This window comes from Tachysurus fulvidraco, chromosome 26 (genome assembly GCF_022655615.1).
Source record: "Tachysurus fulvidraco isolate hzauxx_2018 chromosome 26, HZAU_PFXX_2.0, whole genome shotgun sequence".
NCBI classification, from domain to species: domain Eukaryota; kingdom Metazoa; phylum Chordata; class Actinopteri; order Siluriformes; family Bagridae; genus Tachysurus; species Tachysurus fulvidraco.
In genome coordinates, this window is record NC_062543.1 from 3,341,613 (window position 1) to 3,361,473 (window position 19,861).

The 19,861-nt window shown below is 39.3% G+C and overlaps 1 protein-coding gene and 1 long non-coding RNA gene across 5 annotated transcripts in view; one reads left to right on the forward strand and one right to left on the reverse strand.

Moving 5' to 3' along the window:
* The window catches only part of LOC113641253, a 77,460-nt gene that overhangs the window by 38,259 nt on the left and 19,340 nt on the right, over positions 1 to 19,861 (reverse strand). The window lies entirely within an intron of this gene.
* On the forward strand, positions 14,077 to 19,597 carry june (JunE proto-oncogene, AP-1 transcription factor subunit). 3 transcript variants are annotated; one of them, XM_027143797.2, is made up of 2 exons: positions 14,077 to 14,619; positions 14,788 to 19,597. In XM_027143797.2, the coding sequence occupies exon 2, from the start codon at positions 14,905 to 14,907 to the stop codon at positions 15,934 to 15,936; it is 1,032 nt and encodes a 343-aa protein (XP_026999598.1). In that variant the 5' UTR covers positions 14,077 to 14,619; positions 14,788 to 14,904; the 3' UTR covers positions 15,937 to 19,597. The 3 variants fall into 3 exon arrangements, with proteins under 3 accessions (XP_026999598.1, XP_026999585.1, XP_047665079.1); XM_027143784.2 differs by having other exon boundaries at positions 14,097 to 14,494; XM_047809123.1 differs by lacking the exon at positions 14,077 to 14,619 and adding an exon at positions 14,681 to 14,699.

The following is a 19,861-nucleotide window of genomic DNA, read 5'->3' on the forward strand; positions in this document are numbered from 1 at the left end:
CACACAGGTACAGATTTATATTTCTCTCATGATTTATATATAGATAGATTTATATATCTCTCTCACCTTTTCACTGTAATTACTGAATCATTTATGAACATTCATTTATTCATTCATTCATTTTCTACCGCTTATCCGAACTTCTCGGGTCACGGGGAGCCTGTGCCTATCTCAGGCGTCATCGGGCATCGAGGCAGGATACACCCTGGACGGAGTGCCAACCCATCACAGGGCACACACACACACACACTCTCATTCACTCACACACTCACACACTCCATCAGCTCCAGAGAGCCAGAGATGCCAATCAACCTACCATGCATGTCTTTGGACCGGGGGAGGAAACCGGAGTACCCGGAGGAAACCCCCGAGGCACGGGGAGAACATGCAAACTCCACACACACAAGGCGGAGGAGGGAATCGAACCAGGACCCTGGAGGTGTGAGGCGAACGTGCTAACCACTAAGCCACCGTGCTTGATAATGAACAATTAATTAAAAAAGACAAGGGTATTGGTAAATAAGTAAATAAATAAGAAATCATAATCAATACAAAATAAATCGATAAAATGGAGCTCCGACTAGACACGTCCTCACACAAGGCTTCGTGTTAGCAGAGCTTGTGTTTGGACAGTAAACCAGTTGGAGGGTGATGTTGAGTTCAAGCCCTCACTTAGTCTCATGACATGAAGGAACTGGATCAGTTCAGAATCCTGACTCAGACAATACAGCTGGTGTTTTTATAACATGGCTCTCTCGTGGAATTAATATATTAGGTATTTTCCCATTTGTCACTGGATTTTTTTGCAGAGGGAAAAACAATGCTAACATTGAAGTAGAACAATGAATAAGAGCAGAGAGAAAAAAACACAATAAACATTTAATACAAAAAAACAAAAACAAATAACAGTACATTTGTGCACTTATATAGCACTGTTTATATGATGATTTTTTTTTATCATATATTTATATATATATATATATATATATATATATATATATATATATATATATATATATATGTTTCAATATGCTTTTATGCTAGTTCAAGGTTTGGCCTGTTTACTCTAATGCTAGTAAAACAGTTAGCTAATGCATGATGCTAATCCATAGGTTAGGCAGTTTACTCTAATGCTAGTTTCTATTTAGTATTATTAAATATAATGCTAGTTTCTATTTTAGCCTGTATATCAAACGGTTAGCTTATATAATAATGCCATAATGCTAATTTACAATAATGTTTAGTATATATATCCTGTATTTTATCCTGTTTACTATAATGTTAATTTATATTTTAGCGTGTTTATTAAGGTAAGCTTAAGCTAGTTTCCTATAATGCTAATGTTTAGTACTGTATAATACAAATTTCTATAAGGTTAGCTTATATTTTATATAAAAAGCTAAATTATATTTTAGCCTGTATACTATAATGCTAGCTTATATTTTAGCCACTTTGCTCTTGCCTGTAGCTCTTGCTCTTATTAAATGTTCTAACATCTGACATATGAATCTGACGCTAATCTCTTTCTCGTTAGTATTAAACCAACATTAAAATGATGTTGTAGTTTTAAGTCCATAACAGTTCTTTATGGAATCGTGATCTGTCATTCAACACAGCTATTTTTCAGGCTCAAGAATATTTAAATCTATCACACACACACACACACACACACACACACACACACACACACACACACACACACACACACACACACACACAAACACACACACATACACACACACATGACTACAGAACTATTTCTATTCCATTCGATACTTCACAGTACAGTGAATTAAAATACAGATGCACAGACTGCTTTATGCCTGTTCAACACCACACACACACATACACACACAAACACACACACACACACACACACACACACACACACACACACACACACACACACTCACACAAACACACAATGTACAAACACTACATGTAAATACTGTCTATTTACTAAACCAGCTCAAATCTCTTGCCTATACGGTATAGATAACCAGTTTGCTATGATGCTAATTACTAGACTAGCCGTTAACCTGTTCATTTTAAAGCTCATTTATATTTAGTGTATTTAGCACAACTACAGAATGCAATGTTTACTATAAGGTTAATATATGTTTTAGCCTGTTGTACTGTAATGCTAGTTCTAGAAGTTATCCAGGTAAATGTAACGCTAGTAATACAGTCACAATAATCACAATAATGCTAATCTATCAGGGTTAATCTAATCAACACAATGCTAATCCATATTTTCCATATTTCCATATTTTACTAGAACACTAGCTTATATTTTAGCCATTTTAACATAATGTTAGTTTATATTTTATCTGGTATTAATAACTAAAATGTTTATATTTTAGTTAGCCTAAACAACACAATGCTAACCCATAGGTAATATCCAAAGGTTAGCCTGTTTAATGCTAGCAATAAGGAAAGTTTACTTTAATGCTAGTTTATATTTTAGCTTGTTTAATATAATGCTAGTATACATATTACTATACTATACTATAATTTCAGGACAAGCTCCTTACCATCAAGCTAGTTTATATTCTACAATTATAGGATTGCATATTTATAATAATGTTATTTTATTTGTTATTGAAATATTTTAGTATTGTAGCCATTTAACGTCTTTGTATGAAAGACTATTTACTCGAATGCTAGTTTTTTGTTTTGTTTAGTTTAGTTTTGTATAATTTGGCCTATTTACCTTGATGTTAACATTTTAACACTCGATTTTGTTTCCTCGTGCTGCATTTTTTTTTTTTTTTTGCATATTTTGCTAATTTGTGAGTATACACAGTTCAAAAATAGAAGAGTCTGTATTTTTATGCCAGCATGCAGGCTGAAATTGATCCCAGGAGCTTCTGTTCTATTTAACCTACTTAAGCATGAGCGTGTGCAGAAGCCCCGGGGATTTAACATTTCCAAGTGTCAAAATGAATTAAGCATCACAAATAGTACTTATATCTCCCTGAGTCTCCCTCTCTCTCTCTCTCTCTCTCTCTCTCTCTCTCTCTCTCTCTCTCTCTCTCTCTCTCTCTCTCTCTCTCTCTCACTTGAAATGAGGAATAAGAGGAATTTTTGTTGTTGTTGTTGTTGTTGTTGTTTCTTTTGCTCATATTCATGGATTTAGAAGAGAGCAAAATTTTCAGAGAACTCTATTTTTTTTTATATTATTAGATCTATAGTTTTACCTCTACCTCTACGACATCATTACACTTCACTCAACCCCATGTGGCTTTAGTTCACTTTCATCCCAAGTCTCTCGTATCAGATTAACTGACAGAACCGCTGGCATTTCATCATCATCAATGGTTGCCTAGAGACAATGGATGGATGGATGGATGCCTGGATGGATGAACACCAAGCACTGAAAACGAAGAGGTGCTGTTCGGTCAGACAGCAGACCGAGGTCAGATTCATTCTCCCACGACTCCACTGTTCATTTCACAAAATCATTAAGAGTGTACCATGGTGCGTCAGATGCTCTATTAATCCCTGAATCGTTCTTCTCAAACCCGGACTCGTTTTCATAAAGACTCTCAGAGATCTCCTAATTTAGCTTAAAAATTTCTAACTAGGATTATTATCTTCTACTATCTCAGAGCAACTCTGTGCAAGAAAAATACAACTTTTATCTTAAAGAGGAGATAAAATATATTCTTTTGATGACTGGGATTAAAATCTGTTCTATTATAAACCTTCACTTCTGCTCTATGTTAAGATATTTGAGACTACTGTATATCTAATAGGGGTTGCGTTAGTGACCGACCAGATCAGAGATGCGATAAAATCTGTGTGTGTGTTATAAATGTAATAAATGTAATGCAAAGGTAAATGTAAACATCTACACAGCGCAGAAATATTATATATAATGCTGTTGTGTTGGAGATAAAGGAACTCTTAAGCCTCTTTAAAGTCCTCCTCTCTTCTCCTAACACTTTTGACCTTATGAGATGTTTTAAGGGTTAATATGCTTTATGAATAACTTTATCTTTACTACGATCTTCTCATTGATCTTTAAGGGAAACACCCACATTTCTATGAATTTTCTTAGAATTTCTTCATTAGGAGAAACACTTAAAACTTTTAATGAATACGTTTCAAAACAGTAATACATTCTCTGCTGTTTGAAGACTGTACAATCAATGGGACATGGTGAAGATGCTGCAGTTTATGGTAAGAATTTTAACCAAATAGTCCTTAAAATATAAACAAGCTTTACACTGGATGATTTTACTGTAGAATATTGTAAAATAATTATATGATTGTGACTTGAGTTGAGCTGCCTTAAAGCTATAACGTGGCATGTCATCAGCAAAGTAGTCCAAGGAAGGCCAGTGCCAAAGTTCTGGAACCTTCAAACATTTTTAATGTCATTGTGAATGGTGTGTGAAAGTGTGTGTGATGTGTTGGTGTCCCATCCACACCCGAGACCCGAGTTCCCCTGGGATATGCTCCAGGCTACAAGTGTTACAGAAAATGGATGTATGTATGTATGGATGGGTGGATGGATGGATGGATGGATAGATGGATGGATGGAGTGTTCTATGATGCCACCAATTGTGGTAATAATAAAACATAAACTCTTTTCCTTTTTAAAACACTTGCACCGGAATTCTAGTTTAGTAAAATAAATAAAGTAAAAAGTTTGCAAGTTTTATTTAAGAAAGTCTAGACCAGGGAATAAAAACAAGTAGAAGACATTGTGTACAGACAGATATTACAGATATTAAAATATGCACTTAGCCTTGTATTGTTTTTGCCTTGAGCCAGGAGCAGTGCAGAGATATGAAGTAGAGCAGCCTGATACTGTATCACACAGTTCACAGATGACCGATATATGGACCTTATAGACTTTAGCAATCTTCATATCTGTATATCTTTGCACTTCTGTCTGTTTGCACTTTCTGACAATACAAGCATCCTGGTAAAACACCTTCTGGTATGTACACAGTGACCTTAGTAGACAGTTTGAGGAGAGAAGAACAAGGGTTTGAGAGCACGTAAGTTCTGTAAGCACTGAGTACTGAAACCCTGACTGATTAATTCTGAGTATTCATTTCCTGTACTAGCATCAGTATGTATACGCATTATCAAGTACCAAGAAGAGAACCACTTGGAAACCATCACACTGTCTTTAAACTACCATGGAGTAGGTCAGCTTTGTGTTCGGTTCTTCATCAGTTAACTTTTTTTTTTTCATCAGTTAACATTTGAAGAGGCAAGAAGGAATTAATGTTAAGTCTCAGAAATGATCTCAGAAATTACACTGACCTATTAGTTCCTCAGGAGGTCTTGTTTTCACAGATTTACTCGAATATAATCGATTGTAGAAATTTAATTATTTACATTTAACTTTAATTTTAAGGTTTAGAATTTTCATTTTGTTTCCATGTTTCTGGAAAGCTGCTTTGAGACAATGTCAAGTGTTACATTGATAAATATAAAGAAATTGAATATACTATAAAAAACTGTATCATGACGACATCGCGACAGGCATTCAGCCGAAGTCTCCTTGCATTCGGGTGTGTCGAACTTTTGTGCGGCTTTCATAGAAAATCATTATCGTTATATATGTTTCTTTTCTGTGGGCACAGTGGCTTAGTGGTTAGCACGTTCGCCTCACACCTCCAGGGTTGGGGGTTCGATTCCCGCCTCCGCCTTGTGTGTGTGGAGTTTGCGTGTTCTTCCTGTGCCTCTGGGGTTTTCTTCGGATACTCCGGTTTCCTCCCCCGGTCCAAAGAAATGCATGGTAGGTTGATTGGCATCTCTGGAAAATTGTCCGGAGTGTGTGAGTGTGTGAGTGAATGAGAGTGTGTGTGCCCTGTGATGGGTTGGCACTCCGTCCAGGGTGTATCCTGCCTCGATGCCCGATGACGCCTGAGATAGACACAGTGACCCGAGAAGTTCGTATAAGCGGTAGAAAATGAATGAATGAATGAATGAATGTTTCTATTCTGGTTGGAGTTTTAAAAAAAGAATTATGTACTTACATTTTCACCAAGTGAAGTGTTTTCCAACAATCAATCAATCAATCAATCAATTTTAGAGGGAATGATTAGGTCTGGTGTTGTTGGATCCCAGAATGAATTTGACTACATAGACCAATTCTCATCAAGTGTGTATTTTTTGTGCAACTTCCCCCATTCATGCTAAGTTGCGGATTGTCCGTGGGTAGGCTCTGAGCAGGCAGGAGCTGGAGGCTGGAGCCTCGTCATCATCATCGGTATGACATCAATAAAAGGTGAGTCAAACAGCTAACTACTGCGCTTGAATGAGCAACAAAACACTTTAGACTAATGGCAGCCAAAAATGCAATGCAGGATCAAGCGTGGACCAAACAGGAAAAGCAAGGACTTCTACCCAGTCACTCAAACCAGTCACGGTCCAGCCAACGGTCTGTAATATATTTGTGTCCACAGCCACTCTCGGCCATGTTCTGATGACGGTTTTGCCGTTCTGTCCGCTGACACACTGGCCACTTTGTATTCAGCATGGGAGCTGCTGTCGTTAATTAGCCTCTGTCTGTCGCCGAGCAGAACCAGCATAAATCAAGCCTGCTCTTGCCAGGCCTCATTAGGGCGCTTTGAGTGATGCTGAGAGGGCACGAGGCCAGGCGTTTAAGCCGGAGCACACCCAGCGCTGTTTTTACAGCCCACTTCAGAGAGCGCTGGAAGGATGGAGCGGAACGGAGTGGAGGGGGAGTCTAAATGGACTTTTTGGCGAATGGTTTACCAAATAAAAAAAAAAGAGCACTCAAATCAAATTGTATTTTCAAACCGAGCCAGAGAGCAGATGGAATACGTTTGGGGTTCAGCACAATTTTAGGATCAGTAACAGCAATGACAAGTGTACTAGAAGCTAATAATGATCCAAATCAATGATGACCGGCCGTGATGTTAGATGTAAGGACCAATAAGAAAAAATAAAATAAATAAAAAAGTTTTAATTCATATTTATTCCTATTGAGCAAACCAGAGGCAATGGTGGCAATATGAAGCGATATGAGGAAGAAACCTTGAGAGGAATCAGACTCGAGGGAATCTTATCTGGGTAACACTGTGAGTGTGATTATAAATCATTTACTTTCTACAACAGTGTCTTTAGCATTTTTTCAGCATTGTAATGCCATATTGGATTCATGCAGTGTTTCCTCTGAAGAACAAACATGAAAAAGTTGTAACCAACAGCTACTGTACCAGAACAGCTTCATTGCATGCTGGCATTGATTCTCTGGAAGTCTCTGGAAATGTATCTGGAGCAACAAACACTGTTCTCAGAAAATATAATAATAATAATAATAATAATAATAATAATAATAATAATAATAATAATAATAATAATAATAATAATAATAATGGTGTAAATCTCTGTTTAAAGCATCGGTCCGAAATCCCAGATCAGGTGACTGTAAAAGCTATAGAATATGACTTACTTCATCTCATCAAACTAGTAAATGAGCCCTTGTCTTTTTTTGGACTGGGGCGGAGTCCAAGCGGAAGAGGCCACTCCCATCAGGATAGAAATGTAGGATAAAAGAAAGAAATGAATTGTGCTCCATAGCAAAACAGAGCCACTGGAGGTTTTAATTTTCCATTAATTTGTCCCTCATCTGTAACGTCTTCACCGACTAATAACGAGTAAACAGAATATCCTCTGAATTTCCTTTCGCATTTCTTCGCTTCTCAACTCTTTCATTCACTCGTGCCATTTGATGTCTCCAAACCATGTCCGAACTTGACATTCAACCAAACCAATGTTTCTGTGGCAACCAGAAAGGAGCATGAGTCATCTGGGGAATGAGGTGGCCCGCTAAACTGGAGCTCCACATCTCATGGGCAGGATATTACCTCAGATATCAAATAACACTCATCAAAAGCTAGCATGAAATGTCACTGCTCAAGTTAAGAGAGGTGTCTCTATCCTATCGTCCCTGCCCAAATCACTCAACTATGTTGTGTCGTAGTGATGCGTCATCTGCGAACGTGTCGACTCTTTGATTCGGCTCTTCGACTCGCTTCTTTTAAATAAACTGATACATGGGAGTCACCTGTCATTTTTACACATAGATGTGATTTGTGTGTGATTTCAACCGCTTCGGTGCTTCCATGCTAATTTTTTTAAACCTCTGATGTTTTTAGGATCGGTGAGTCATGTGTTAACAGTTAACTCGGCATGCGTGGCAAACAATTACCTGAATAAATAGAACTAAAATCTCTTAAACACAGCACATACTGTACGCAGGAGTATTTGTCAGTAGCACCTTGCTGATTTTAATAGGCCTGGTTTATTAACTAGAACATAAAATAAGGCGGGAAATCCCTGTGTGTCTGTAAAAATATCGCTGAGTCATTATGGACCAAGAGGAATCGAGTCAAATGATATGACTTACTACAAAGAACTCTCATTCTCATCGTTTCCACACACGCACACACCGGCTATCGAGGTCTCTTTGGACGGGATTGTTTACACGCTTAAGAGAAACACAGATAATATACACTGTTTATTGACGTTGTATTATTAGTACGTATGTCTGTAGACATATAACAGCGGGATAGGTTTGAAATTGATCTTTGCTTAGTAGTGAACTTAAAATGAGGGGTAATGAAGTAGAAAACAAGATATAAACTGGGTCCAGATTTTATAAAGGCCTCTACTGATTTATTAAGACGTTTTTCTGGCAGCTCTGGTTTTTCGGCTCAAGTTCAGGAATCTAAGTTACGAACAGTTTTTAATTCCATACACCAGCTCCTACTTGCACTGTAGTTTTGCCCAGAAGCGAGTGTCAGGCAAAGAGAGCGACCACTAACCTATAATCTGTCACATACACACACACACATACACACACACAAACTGGCGACTGACCAGCCACTCCTCAAAGCTAGACGCAAATGTGTGTTTATTCTACACGCTCAGACACTACCTCACTGGCTGTTTGTTCAAAAGCCTCTCGTCCTGAACACGGTCATTTATTCCACTAATATCTGTGGCAGCCAAGCGGGTAAATAAACACCGAGCGGGCCTAAGGAGAGGCGTGCTTTGTTTTCTCTTCCCTTTTATTATTTTTCTACAGTGTTGTCTCGTGAACGTAGCGCAGGAATAACAGCTGAGAGCTTCTCCAGTCGTCCTTCTCTAACTGTAGGTCGATGTGCGTCTGTAGCAAAGTACCGTACCGGCCACGACGTCGGTTCAATATACAGATCGCATTAGGCGAATAAGTTAAGGGTCATAATTTATGGGAGGAGTTAGCATTTGTATCATTTCATACGACTGTGTGAAACTGAACAAAATTGACCATAAAGTATTCGAAAAAAGATAAAAATTCTTAGCCGACCAGAAAATCGGACTAAAATTCGTCGACAGATTAAACTGAAATTTGTTCAAGATCACTCGAATAAAAGGAACATTTTAAATAAGGTTATATAAAATCTAAACTGAATTAGTGTCGATCGTCGATCGAATTAGTTCGAATTTATACGATTTTGTCGTTTCGTATAGCTCTAGTCTTATATTCGCAAACTAGCAGCAATTCAAGCGACCAAAGTTCAGGGAAAAGATATGATAAGTTTTAATGGTTGTGACGGATAAGTTTATGCAATGAAAAGAAACAGCGACATCCACGATCCATTGACATCTGCAAACATTTCCCCAGTTTGTAAGCAGATTTAGTGCCAATAACTAACTTCTACCATGATCCAAGCATCAGGCAACACATCTATTAAATATCAGCTATTAAAATACACCCTGACCATGTGATCAACTAGGAAAAGATCTCCACGAAGCTCAGAAAGCCTAAGACGAGCTAAAACATGTTCGCTGAATGAAATGAATAGAGTGAAAGTAGCTAATGGACTCTTGATACAATGGCTTTCCACTCAGCGCTGACTCTCGGCCATTGGCTGCCGCTCGGCAGTATGATTAAATAGAATATTCCTGCTGATAATAAAATAGCAGACCTGTTGTGGTGTTAAAAGCAAGAATGTTTTTCATGAAGCTAAGAGGATTGGCTTTATTTTTTATTTTCCTTCCTACGGCTCCGAGATGGCCGTTATTAAGCCTTTCAGTTCCGAGATAAATGGAGAGCGTGAATGCGGAGCGCAGAAACAAGGTGGCTGTTCGTTACATCACACCCCACAAACTCTTCTGCCATCAGAGACTAAACAGACTGGAAGATTATTTCTCCCATGCGCTTCACGTCGTATCGGGAAACGAAGAATAAGTCTGCGCTCGCCTTTGAAATGATAAACTCATGTTACGGCACGTTACGTTTAATCTGAAAGTCGGGTTCGTCGACGTCTCTCTTTCATCTGTCGTAACAGGATTTTATTTTACACTTAGTTTTGATTATTTGCAAAGTTTGTGAATTGGGGTTGTGAAATAGGAGTTTCTTGTTCTTTCTTGCATGACAACGGAGGAAGACACCGATTATTATTTTAAGGTGTGTTCACGTATGCAGCATTTATGCCGTTTGAATGGTATTTTGATATGTTTTCCGCCTCTGTGTAGCTGCTTTGGCAGGTGAGAACACAGCGTTCATAGCTCGGGTGTGGACCAAAACAACCGGTCCAGGAGCGTCCGAGCGAGGTGATGTCGGTCCACTTCTGGGAGAATTCAGTGAGAGAGCAATTTGACTCTGAATCAAGGAATGGAATTGAATTTAATCGAATCACTGAATTTGTGAATCGAATCGAACAAAATGTGACTTGAAGCAAAAATGCTGTGTGTGTGTGTGTTTTTTGTTTGATTTTTTAGGTTGTGAATTTTTTCCAGTATCTCCAGAGGAGAAATGAAATAACTTCAGGATATGTTAAAGTGAAAAATATACAGAAATTAAATCCAGAATGTGGCACATGAACAAAATGACGTAATAATCGAATCACTTTGCACCAGCTCTGAGTTTGTCTGATTTCCATCGTCATAATTCTAACCAACTAATGAGAGTGTTTTCAGACGAGGATGTTTTCCGGCTTGAATGCCACCCAGACATTTAAACACTCGCTTTTTACTTTGCTTTTGCTTTACACTGTGAAAATAAACTAAGTCAAATAGCAGCACAAGTATCAATTTGGCTCCGATTCAGACTCAGCAAATGGACTAACAGGTGTGAAAGCAGCTAAGATGTATGCGTGTGAGAGTTTGTGTGTGTGTGTGTGTGTGTCTGTGTGTGTTTGTGTGTGTGTATGTGTCAGTGTGTGTGTTTGTGTGGAGTGTGTATTTGTGTGGAGTGTGTGTGAGTGTGTATGTGTTTGAGTGGAGTGTGTGTGTGAGTGAGTGTGTGTTTGCGTGAGTGTGTAAGTGTGCATGTGTGTGTGTGAGAGTGTGGGTGTGAGTGTGTGTGTTTGAGTGGAGTGTGTGTTTGTGTGGAGTATGTGTTTGTGTGGAGTGTGTGGAGTGTGTGTGAGTGTGTATGTGTTTGAGTGGAGTGTGTGTGTGTGTGTGTGTGTGTGTGTGTGTGTGTGTGTGTGTGTGTGTGTGTGTGTGTGTGTGTGTGTGTGTGTTTTGGACTGGATAGAGGAATAATATCCTGCAGCGAATCACCTTTAGAGCGGTTAACTCATGCAGACGGGTGAGATGTAGCCTCCGTGTTGGTTTAGGGTAGCAGTGTTATTGCTTCAGGCATTTGTACTGTCCTCAACCCTGTCAGCACAGAACACACACTCCGTAACACTGAAACCTTCAACGGGCCAAAACAGCATCTCCAAACACCTTCACCTCTTCACCTGCCGATACGATCAGTAGAAACTTCACTCGACTACCACAATAAAACTCGGTAGTTCAGGTAAAAAAAAACAAAAAACTGAAACTAGCCTATGATTTTATTTCTTTTTCTATAATTCACTTTTTTTTTTACTTGTTAAACACTACAAGCCATTTTTTAAACCTCAAACGTGTGGTGTATTTTTCCTTAGAACAAATGAACCTAACTATTGCTTTTAAATATTTGAATATTATACAGATAATAATAACAACAAGAAGAACAATAATAATTTTTCATCAGCAGCTTTTTATGTAAATTTAGCCTCCATACAGAAATCCTCAAAAAGAAAGAACGAAAGAACGAAAGAACGAAAGAAAGAAAGAAAAATGGCCACCATAACAAGCTGCTATATTTGGCTTTCTGTAGGACTATTGATGGAAGGAGTCTCCAGCGTCAGAGTTTTTCAGCTTTCGCTCACCGAACGTTTATTTTGGTAGCACGAAAGTCTTCATGCGTTCTTTTTTTTTCTTTGTAACTTAAAAAAATGAGGTTGCTGAGGAAATGACTTTTTATAGCTGAGTGATAACAGGAACAAACCTGTCTTACAGACGTTCCAGAACATCAAGCATAACCAATATGATTTGTCAGTTCTTTAATAAAAAGTTTCATTCGCTGGCAAATGTCTGTAATATAAGAGGAATAAAAGAGGAATAAAACTCTTCAGGACTGTGTTTTTTTTTTTTTGGAAAAGAATCATCATTGTTGTGGTAATACTAACTCTATAACAGCACGCAGACATCGTGGTTTATTCATCTCATGTGCTTCATCTCTCATTCAAAGCGTTCCTCCGTTTTTTTGTGTACAATGGATGATACGATGAAAATAATTCGATTTATTTATTTATAGATAATTCACATTGTCTCAAAGCAGCTTTACGGAAGTATAGAAATAACATCGATCCATAATGAGCAAGCCGGAGGTGACGGTGGTGAGGAAAAACTCCCTGAGATGATATGAGGAAGAAACCATGAGAGGAACCAGACTCAGATGCGAACCTCATCCTCGTCTGTGTGACACTGGACGGGAAACATTGTAAATGTAAATAAGGTCCCGTACAAAATACACCGTACGAAAGATCCTGGGTGCTAATTAAATCTAGCTTCTACACATCCTGCCGAAGAGCTGCATGCGCCTTCAGAATATGTCATCAGAAAGGGGTTTTCCCAGTAAGCAAACAGGGAAATCTTACCACTGTATCACCGTAAGACATGAGTAAATGGATTTATAACAGATGTGTAGAGGTTTTATGCTTTATGTTATATGCAGTACAGTAATGGCAGGTTTACTCTGATGTATTGCAGCTGAAGTGCATTTGTTCAACTGTATTTGATTGGGGTTATTCTGTATGAACTGTATGAAAAACAGTGTCAGGAAACAAAGAAAAGTAAACTTTTGATCTTTTTCTATTCTGATCTTCTGGACGTTCGAATTTTTCATGATATGCAGAAAAATAAGTGCAAACAATCGCTTCCATCTTCTTGTGGTAATGACGAATAAGTGACAGTACAAATCACTTTCCCAGAACTACATGCTCTAGTATTCGAATGATGTGGTGATCACAACAAAATCCCCTCAGTAATGATAAAACCTACATCTGGACACGAATGTAGACTTAACAACAAATTACTTCATTCAACACTGTGGGTGCTTAAAAACAAGCTTACTGTGTGTTAATTCACACGTTATTGTAGGAGGAGAGTCATAAAACTGGATTGGAAAAAAAAAATGGAATCGATACACAAATGAATCGAACGACACTTTGTTAACCTATTTGAGTTAGAAACCTGACTGATTTCACATTTATTCTGCAAGTCATTAAACTGGATTGGAAAAAAAATGGAATCGATTCACAAATGAATCGACTCTAAACGAACGACTCTTTGTTAACCTCTTTGAGTTAGAAAACTGACTGATTTCACATTTATTCTGCAAGTCATTAAACTGGATTGAGTTAGAAACCTGACTGATTTCACATAAACTGAATTGAAAATATGGGATGGAATCGATTCACAAATTAATCTATTCTAAACGAGTCGACTCTTTGTTAACCTGTTCGAAAAGGCTGAGGTTTTGCGTGATTTTATTTGATTTCGGGTTTAATTAATAATAGGCATGTGCATTTAAGTAGCAATACTAAAAAAATCCATCTATAATAAGCTTAATAAGCATCACACGAAGGACACGGTATTGTATTTGTTAGCTGTAAATAAGTTTTTACGCTAAGAATCGGTCCAGCGGATGAAATGAAATTAGGGCGAGTCGATTACTGTTTCGTTCGAAAAAAAGAATCGATTCCGTAGAGCAGCTGAAATCTGGGAACCATAGTAACGGTTACGCTTTTTTTTCTCACAACCAATCAAAAGACGAGAATGGTGCAAGGGGCGGTGCTATTTGCGAGCGGGATAGCCATCAGGAAGTGGCTCGAAGCAGAGGAGGCGAAGGGCGTGTAGTTTTACCGAGCAGCCGAGCAGAAAAGTCCCGCAGTCGCGCGGAGACGGAGTGAGAGGCGCACGCGCTCGCTACCAACCAACAACGGCTGTTCCAGGCATATCTGTAAACCATCACAAACTTATCGACAGAGAGATTAGAGACTGACGTCCTGTGATTACCGACCGCGGTGTGGATTATATGGCCGTGACGCCGTCGGACGCAGAGCCGTCGGTGGGACTCGCGCTCCGTATAGACTGAGCTCGAGCTCGCGCGCGTGACGGATCTCCGCCTCGCACGGTATTTCTCACGTCTGATTCATGACCAGTCGCGAACACGCGCACGATCACACGTACGCGCTCGTTTTATGGGAAAGTGATTTGTGTGACTCGTCCTGTCGGGTTTTCCGGTCACCTACACAGACCGTAAGACGCGCGCGAGACTTTACTGTAATCGTTATTCATCAGTTGCTCATTAACACGCATAGGACACGTGTATCTAATCTGTGTGTATCTCTGGGCTGAGAGTGAACAATGATGTGAGAAGTTATTTGGTGTTTTTCTCTCTTATTGACACATGTGTCTTTCTTTCAGGTTGTCATACAGAGGCTTTTAACCCCCGTGCACAAGGTGTGGACTATGTTTAATGTGAACGCTTCCAGCTCTGATACCCCCTTAATCAGATTATGAAGATTTCCCAGTCCAGCGTCAATGACAGGTAAGATGGAAACGCCTTTCTACCACGATGACACGCCGAGCGTTCCAAACTTCGGACAACTTCCAGACTACGATCGCTATCAAACCCACAAGATGATGAGTAAGAAGAACATGGCCATGCACAATTTCCCCGGAGTGGTTGGAGGCACGCAGGGTCTGAAGCTGCTGCAGAGCCAAGCCGGGAGCAGCGTCAACCCGAACCTGGGCATGAACAGCAACCCGAACGGCGCCCTGATGTCGTCGTCCGATATGAACCTCTTAAAACTCTCCAATCCCGATCTGGAGCACTTGATCATCCAGTCTAACCAGGGGCTGGTCACAACAAGCCCAGCACCTAGCTCTTCCACTAACACTTTCATGTACAGGAACCAGGCCACAAACGAGCAGGAAGGCTTTGCAGACGGTTTCGTCAAAGCTCTGGCAGATCTGCACAAACAGAACCAGCTTGTCGGGGCTCCCATATCTCCATCATCCTCCATTCAGGGGCCGTATCAAAGGAACCTCATGTCAAGCACAGACATGCCGATCTACACCAACCTGAGCAGTTATAACCCCAACCAGCTCCCTACATCGTACCCCGGAGGTCAGCTCTCTTACAGTGCAGCTCACGCTGCAGCCCACTCCAGCCAGGGGCAGGGTCATCACCCTCACGGCAGAGGTCTTGATGCCCCTCAAACCGTTCCAGAGGTTCCTCACCCCCCTGGAGGAGATCCAACCGGTTCTCCGCCTTCCCTCTCACCTATCGACCTCGAGACCCAGGAGAGAATCAAGGCCGAGAGGAAGAAGCTGCGAAACCGTATCGCGGCCTCCAAGTGTCGCAAGAGGAAGCTGGAGCGCATTTCGCGCCTGGAGGAGAAGGTGAAGGTGCTGAAGACACAGAACTCTGACCTGGCATCTACTGCCAGCATCTTGCGCGAGCAGGTCGCGCAGCTCAAACAGAAAGTCATGAACCATGTGACCAACGGCTGTCAGATCGCAGTCGGATCGGCCAGCATGGCCAAGAGCAGCGAGAGCACCAGCTGCTGAAGGTCCTTTTTTTATTTCCTTCGCTCTGAACTCTCCATTTCCCTTCTGTTACTTCAAGTCGCTGTGAAAGATGAACAGCGAAAACCGGAGAAGGCTTGAAAGAGAACAGAAACCTCGTCCTGACACAGAACCTCGCAGACACGGTACACAGAGAGAGAGAAAAAGAGAGAGAGAGAGAGAGAGAGAGAGAGAGAGAGAAACCTCACACAGCAACTTGTCATGTCAGAGCGATCTCTCTCTCAGCTGTGTTCTCTGGCCAAAAGGAAATATTCTCTCCTCGCGTACAGACTGCGATGCCTTGCGTCGCATTTACAAGCCGTTTCACATCGAACTGCACTTTTTACTCCATCGGGTTAATAAGGACCGAGACTCCGACTCAGAGCAATACTAACCCGACCCGACACGTGAGGGACGACTCGAACGGAAACAACGAGCGACTCACAGCTGGGATTCCTCCTACTCGAAAGAAATTTTTTTATCTCCCCTGAGGATGAGCAGCTTGTGATTAAAAAAAAAAAAAAAAAAAAGATTTTACACTTCACTTTGATGGGAGTACGATCTCGCTTACAGTCGCAGGGTAACCTATTTTTTTTTTTCTTTCCCCAACAACATGCACTATTCTGCAAATCTGAACTTTTCTACCTTGGTAAATACAAACCCACAGTGACCCGGAAGCACGAGCGAAATTTCCTCTGTTCCCGATTCGAAGGCGTCCGCACAGATCGAGATCGAGCTAAGAATAAAATTTACGCCGTTCGTATGAATATTCAGTATGTCAAAAGTGTTGTGGTTAAGTAGAGACTTCTTTGTTGCAGTCCCGTCTGAGTGATTATACATCGAATCCTTTGTAGATCCGTCGGTTCGTTCGATATCGTGCAATTTGTGAAAGCAAAATACAGGAAAAGTTCCTCTTTTTTTTCCTTTTTTTAAATTTTTTTTTTAATAATCTTTAAGCAAAGTATTTTGTAAGTATTATTTCATGATTGACTGTGTTTATATTATATTATATTATATTATATTATATTATATTATATTATATTATATTATATTATATTATGAACAAAAACACAAGGTTGGTCCCGTGCAGCACTTTTTTAAACGGCATCCCATAAAATTCCTGAACATTCCCGAGACCTTTTGCACTGTATTCAGTGGGTTGTGTTTTAACGCCTCGTGGCTGCTCTTTTTAATTTAAACCGCTGAGGCTTTAATAAAAAGGGACCTGTTTCCAGATGAGGGCTTGGAGCCAGAAAAGGGCTTGCGATCAAATAGTATTTTGCTTTTTTTTTTTTTTTTTTAATTTCTTAAAAAAAGAAACAAACAACAACAACAAAAAAAAACATTTATTTATGCAAAAACTTTATCTATGATATTTATGTTGTTTGTGTAAGAGGACTGTACAGGTTCAAAATACCGGTGTCGTGTTGGCACTTTTTGTTATTGTTTTGTTTGCTTTTTTATTTTTATTATTATTATTATTGTTGTTGTTGTTGATTTATTTTTTATTTTTTTTGGGAACTACATAGTTGCACATAAAGTCGAAACAGTAAACGATGTCTAATATTTATCCTTCGTGTACAGCGTAATAGTTTGCCTTTGTTTTTGTTGGAAACGAATAAAACGTCAAGATTGTTGAATTTTTTTGGTACGAAGAATCCATCCAGAACGAGTTTACTTTATATTCACTTTACAAAGGTTTAGAAATAACGATCCTACAGTAGGAAAGGAATTTTCAGAATGTTTTTTTTGTTTGTTTGTTTGTTTTTTTTAATTTGATGAAATTGCGCTTCGTTCGGTCTGGGAACGAAGTCAGAGATCTTTTGATTTTTGTCAAAATTTCTATTTGAAATTTATCACAAAAAAACAAGCACTTTTAAAGGCTGATCTTGTCATTCTGGCTCCTGAGTTAAAATGCATGAGTGTGTTTTAAAGCATCTGTGCTTAAAGCTAATACGGTAAGTTAGCATTAGTCCAAACGATTGGCGAAATCTGTTCATAAAAATCTCTTTAAATGCAAAAGGACGTGAAAGAAACTCCGCCGTTTACGACGCCTCGATACCTGAGCGCATGACGACGTTTCAAAGCGTCAAACGTGATAATATTGTCTGCGTTTCATAAGTATTGGCACCTGCCTACTCACAGCAGCTTGCTTTTTCTTTTCCCCCAGGTGATTGACGCTCACCCAGAGCGAGAACTCTTATCGTGTTGTTGGTGCACTGAATTTCTGTCCAACTGCCTTTCCTACTAAACAAACACATGAAATCTTTATTTATATAGAAATCTCTCTCTCTTTGTCTATATATACATTATATATATATAATGTTTATATTCTTATCAGTCCCAGTAAGGGTTTGATCCTGAACTGTCGATGAACCTTTTCTGAGCGTCAAAAGGGAAATATTTATTTTTGAAACTTGAATACTGTTATGTATATTTTTTTTCTTTCTTTTAGTTGGTTTAATTATTTCAATTTTTTTTTTTTTTTTTGGATGGCACAAACTTCTATTTTTGTACAAAGCAAATGCAAAATGTTTTAATGAAGCGTGAGAACAGTAAATGTGCATACTGTACTTCGGCTCGTCGACCTATCCTCATTCCAGTAATATTTTATTTATTGAGCTGGTTTTGAACATTTTTTGACTCTTCGAGCGATTCCGCCTCTTGTGAAGTGAGATTTCAAGAAGAAGAAGAAGAAAACGTAAAAAACAAACAAAAAAAAAAACACCCGACACGTTTACTAGCACGAAATCCCGAAGGTTTACGCTAACGAAGGACTCTTTTTTTTGTTGTTGTTGTTGTCGTCTGAGGACAATCCACGATGTGCACTCGAGGCCTTTTTGGACTCTCTTGTATACGGTCCGACGTTTACGGCTTTGTGTCACGTTAGACTGGAAGACATCGCGAGAATTCGAGAGTTTTATCTTTATTTTTACACTAAACTTAACCTGTTTGTTAAAGCTGTGAGATGGTTCATGATAACGGTCCTGATGTAAAGGTGTGGGTCAGTAACCAAGACCGTTTGCCGTCTGCCGCACCGTCTGGCCAAAGATATCAACACTTTTCATCAGACAGTATTAGCTTAGAATCAAAAATTTTAAATCGATCACGATACAAAGAGTCAGACGTTTCTGTAGTGATCACGACTGACAAAAATAGAGCTTTGGAATTAAAAGGTCATTTGTTTGGTTGTTTTTTTTCCCCCTTGTATTTGGGGTTGGAGTTGGGGAGGTGTACACTTTTCCTCATCATCCTCTGCTCTTTCCTCTCTTCGTCTTTCCTCCTCGAATGGGAACCGTAGTCTCCGTACACTCACAGGACGACGTGACTAAGGGGCGACTTGCCTTGCTTTCGATTCATGGTTGTTGTTGTTGGTGATGGTGTTTTGTTGTTGTTGTTTTTTTTTTATTGTTGTTTTGTTTTTTTAAATATTGTTCTTTGTTTTCATGTTTTCTAATCAATAAAGACGTAGGTTTCTGAAAGCCTCGTGTTCGTCCGAGGTCTGATTTCAACCAGAGCTTTGTTGGTTGGGTGCAAAAGTTAGTGCACCCTTATCAGAAAACAATTGTTTGTTGTTTTGTTTTGTTGTTTGTTTTTTTAAACCAAGATGTAACATTTAATAAATGTTTCATAATCTGTATGGGAAATAAATATGTTCAAAATATGTAGGGGGGGAAAAAGGAACCCCCTTTATGTTTTTGGATCACTTTCTTGTATTTTGTTTAAAATCCAGTGCAGAAATAATAAAATACTTTTTTTGAACTGAGAGAGACGGGAATGGGGCAGGGTGAAGGGGTGAAGAGGTGAAGGGGGTACTTACTTTTGCACTCAACTGTGTAAGCATGTATCTAACGCACAAAAAGTGATGGCTGTTACAGCTTGTATGAGAGATGCACCTTCCTTGTGAGGAAGGAAGATATAAATAGTC

Excerpts from the sequence above, each read along its gene's own strand:
- june (XM_027143797.2), top strand. The coding sequence starts at position 14,905 with ATGACAGGTAAGATGGAAACGCCTTTCTACCACGATGACACGCCGAGC.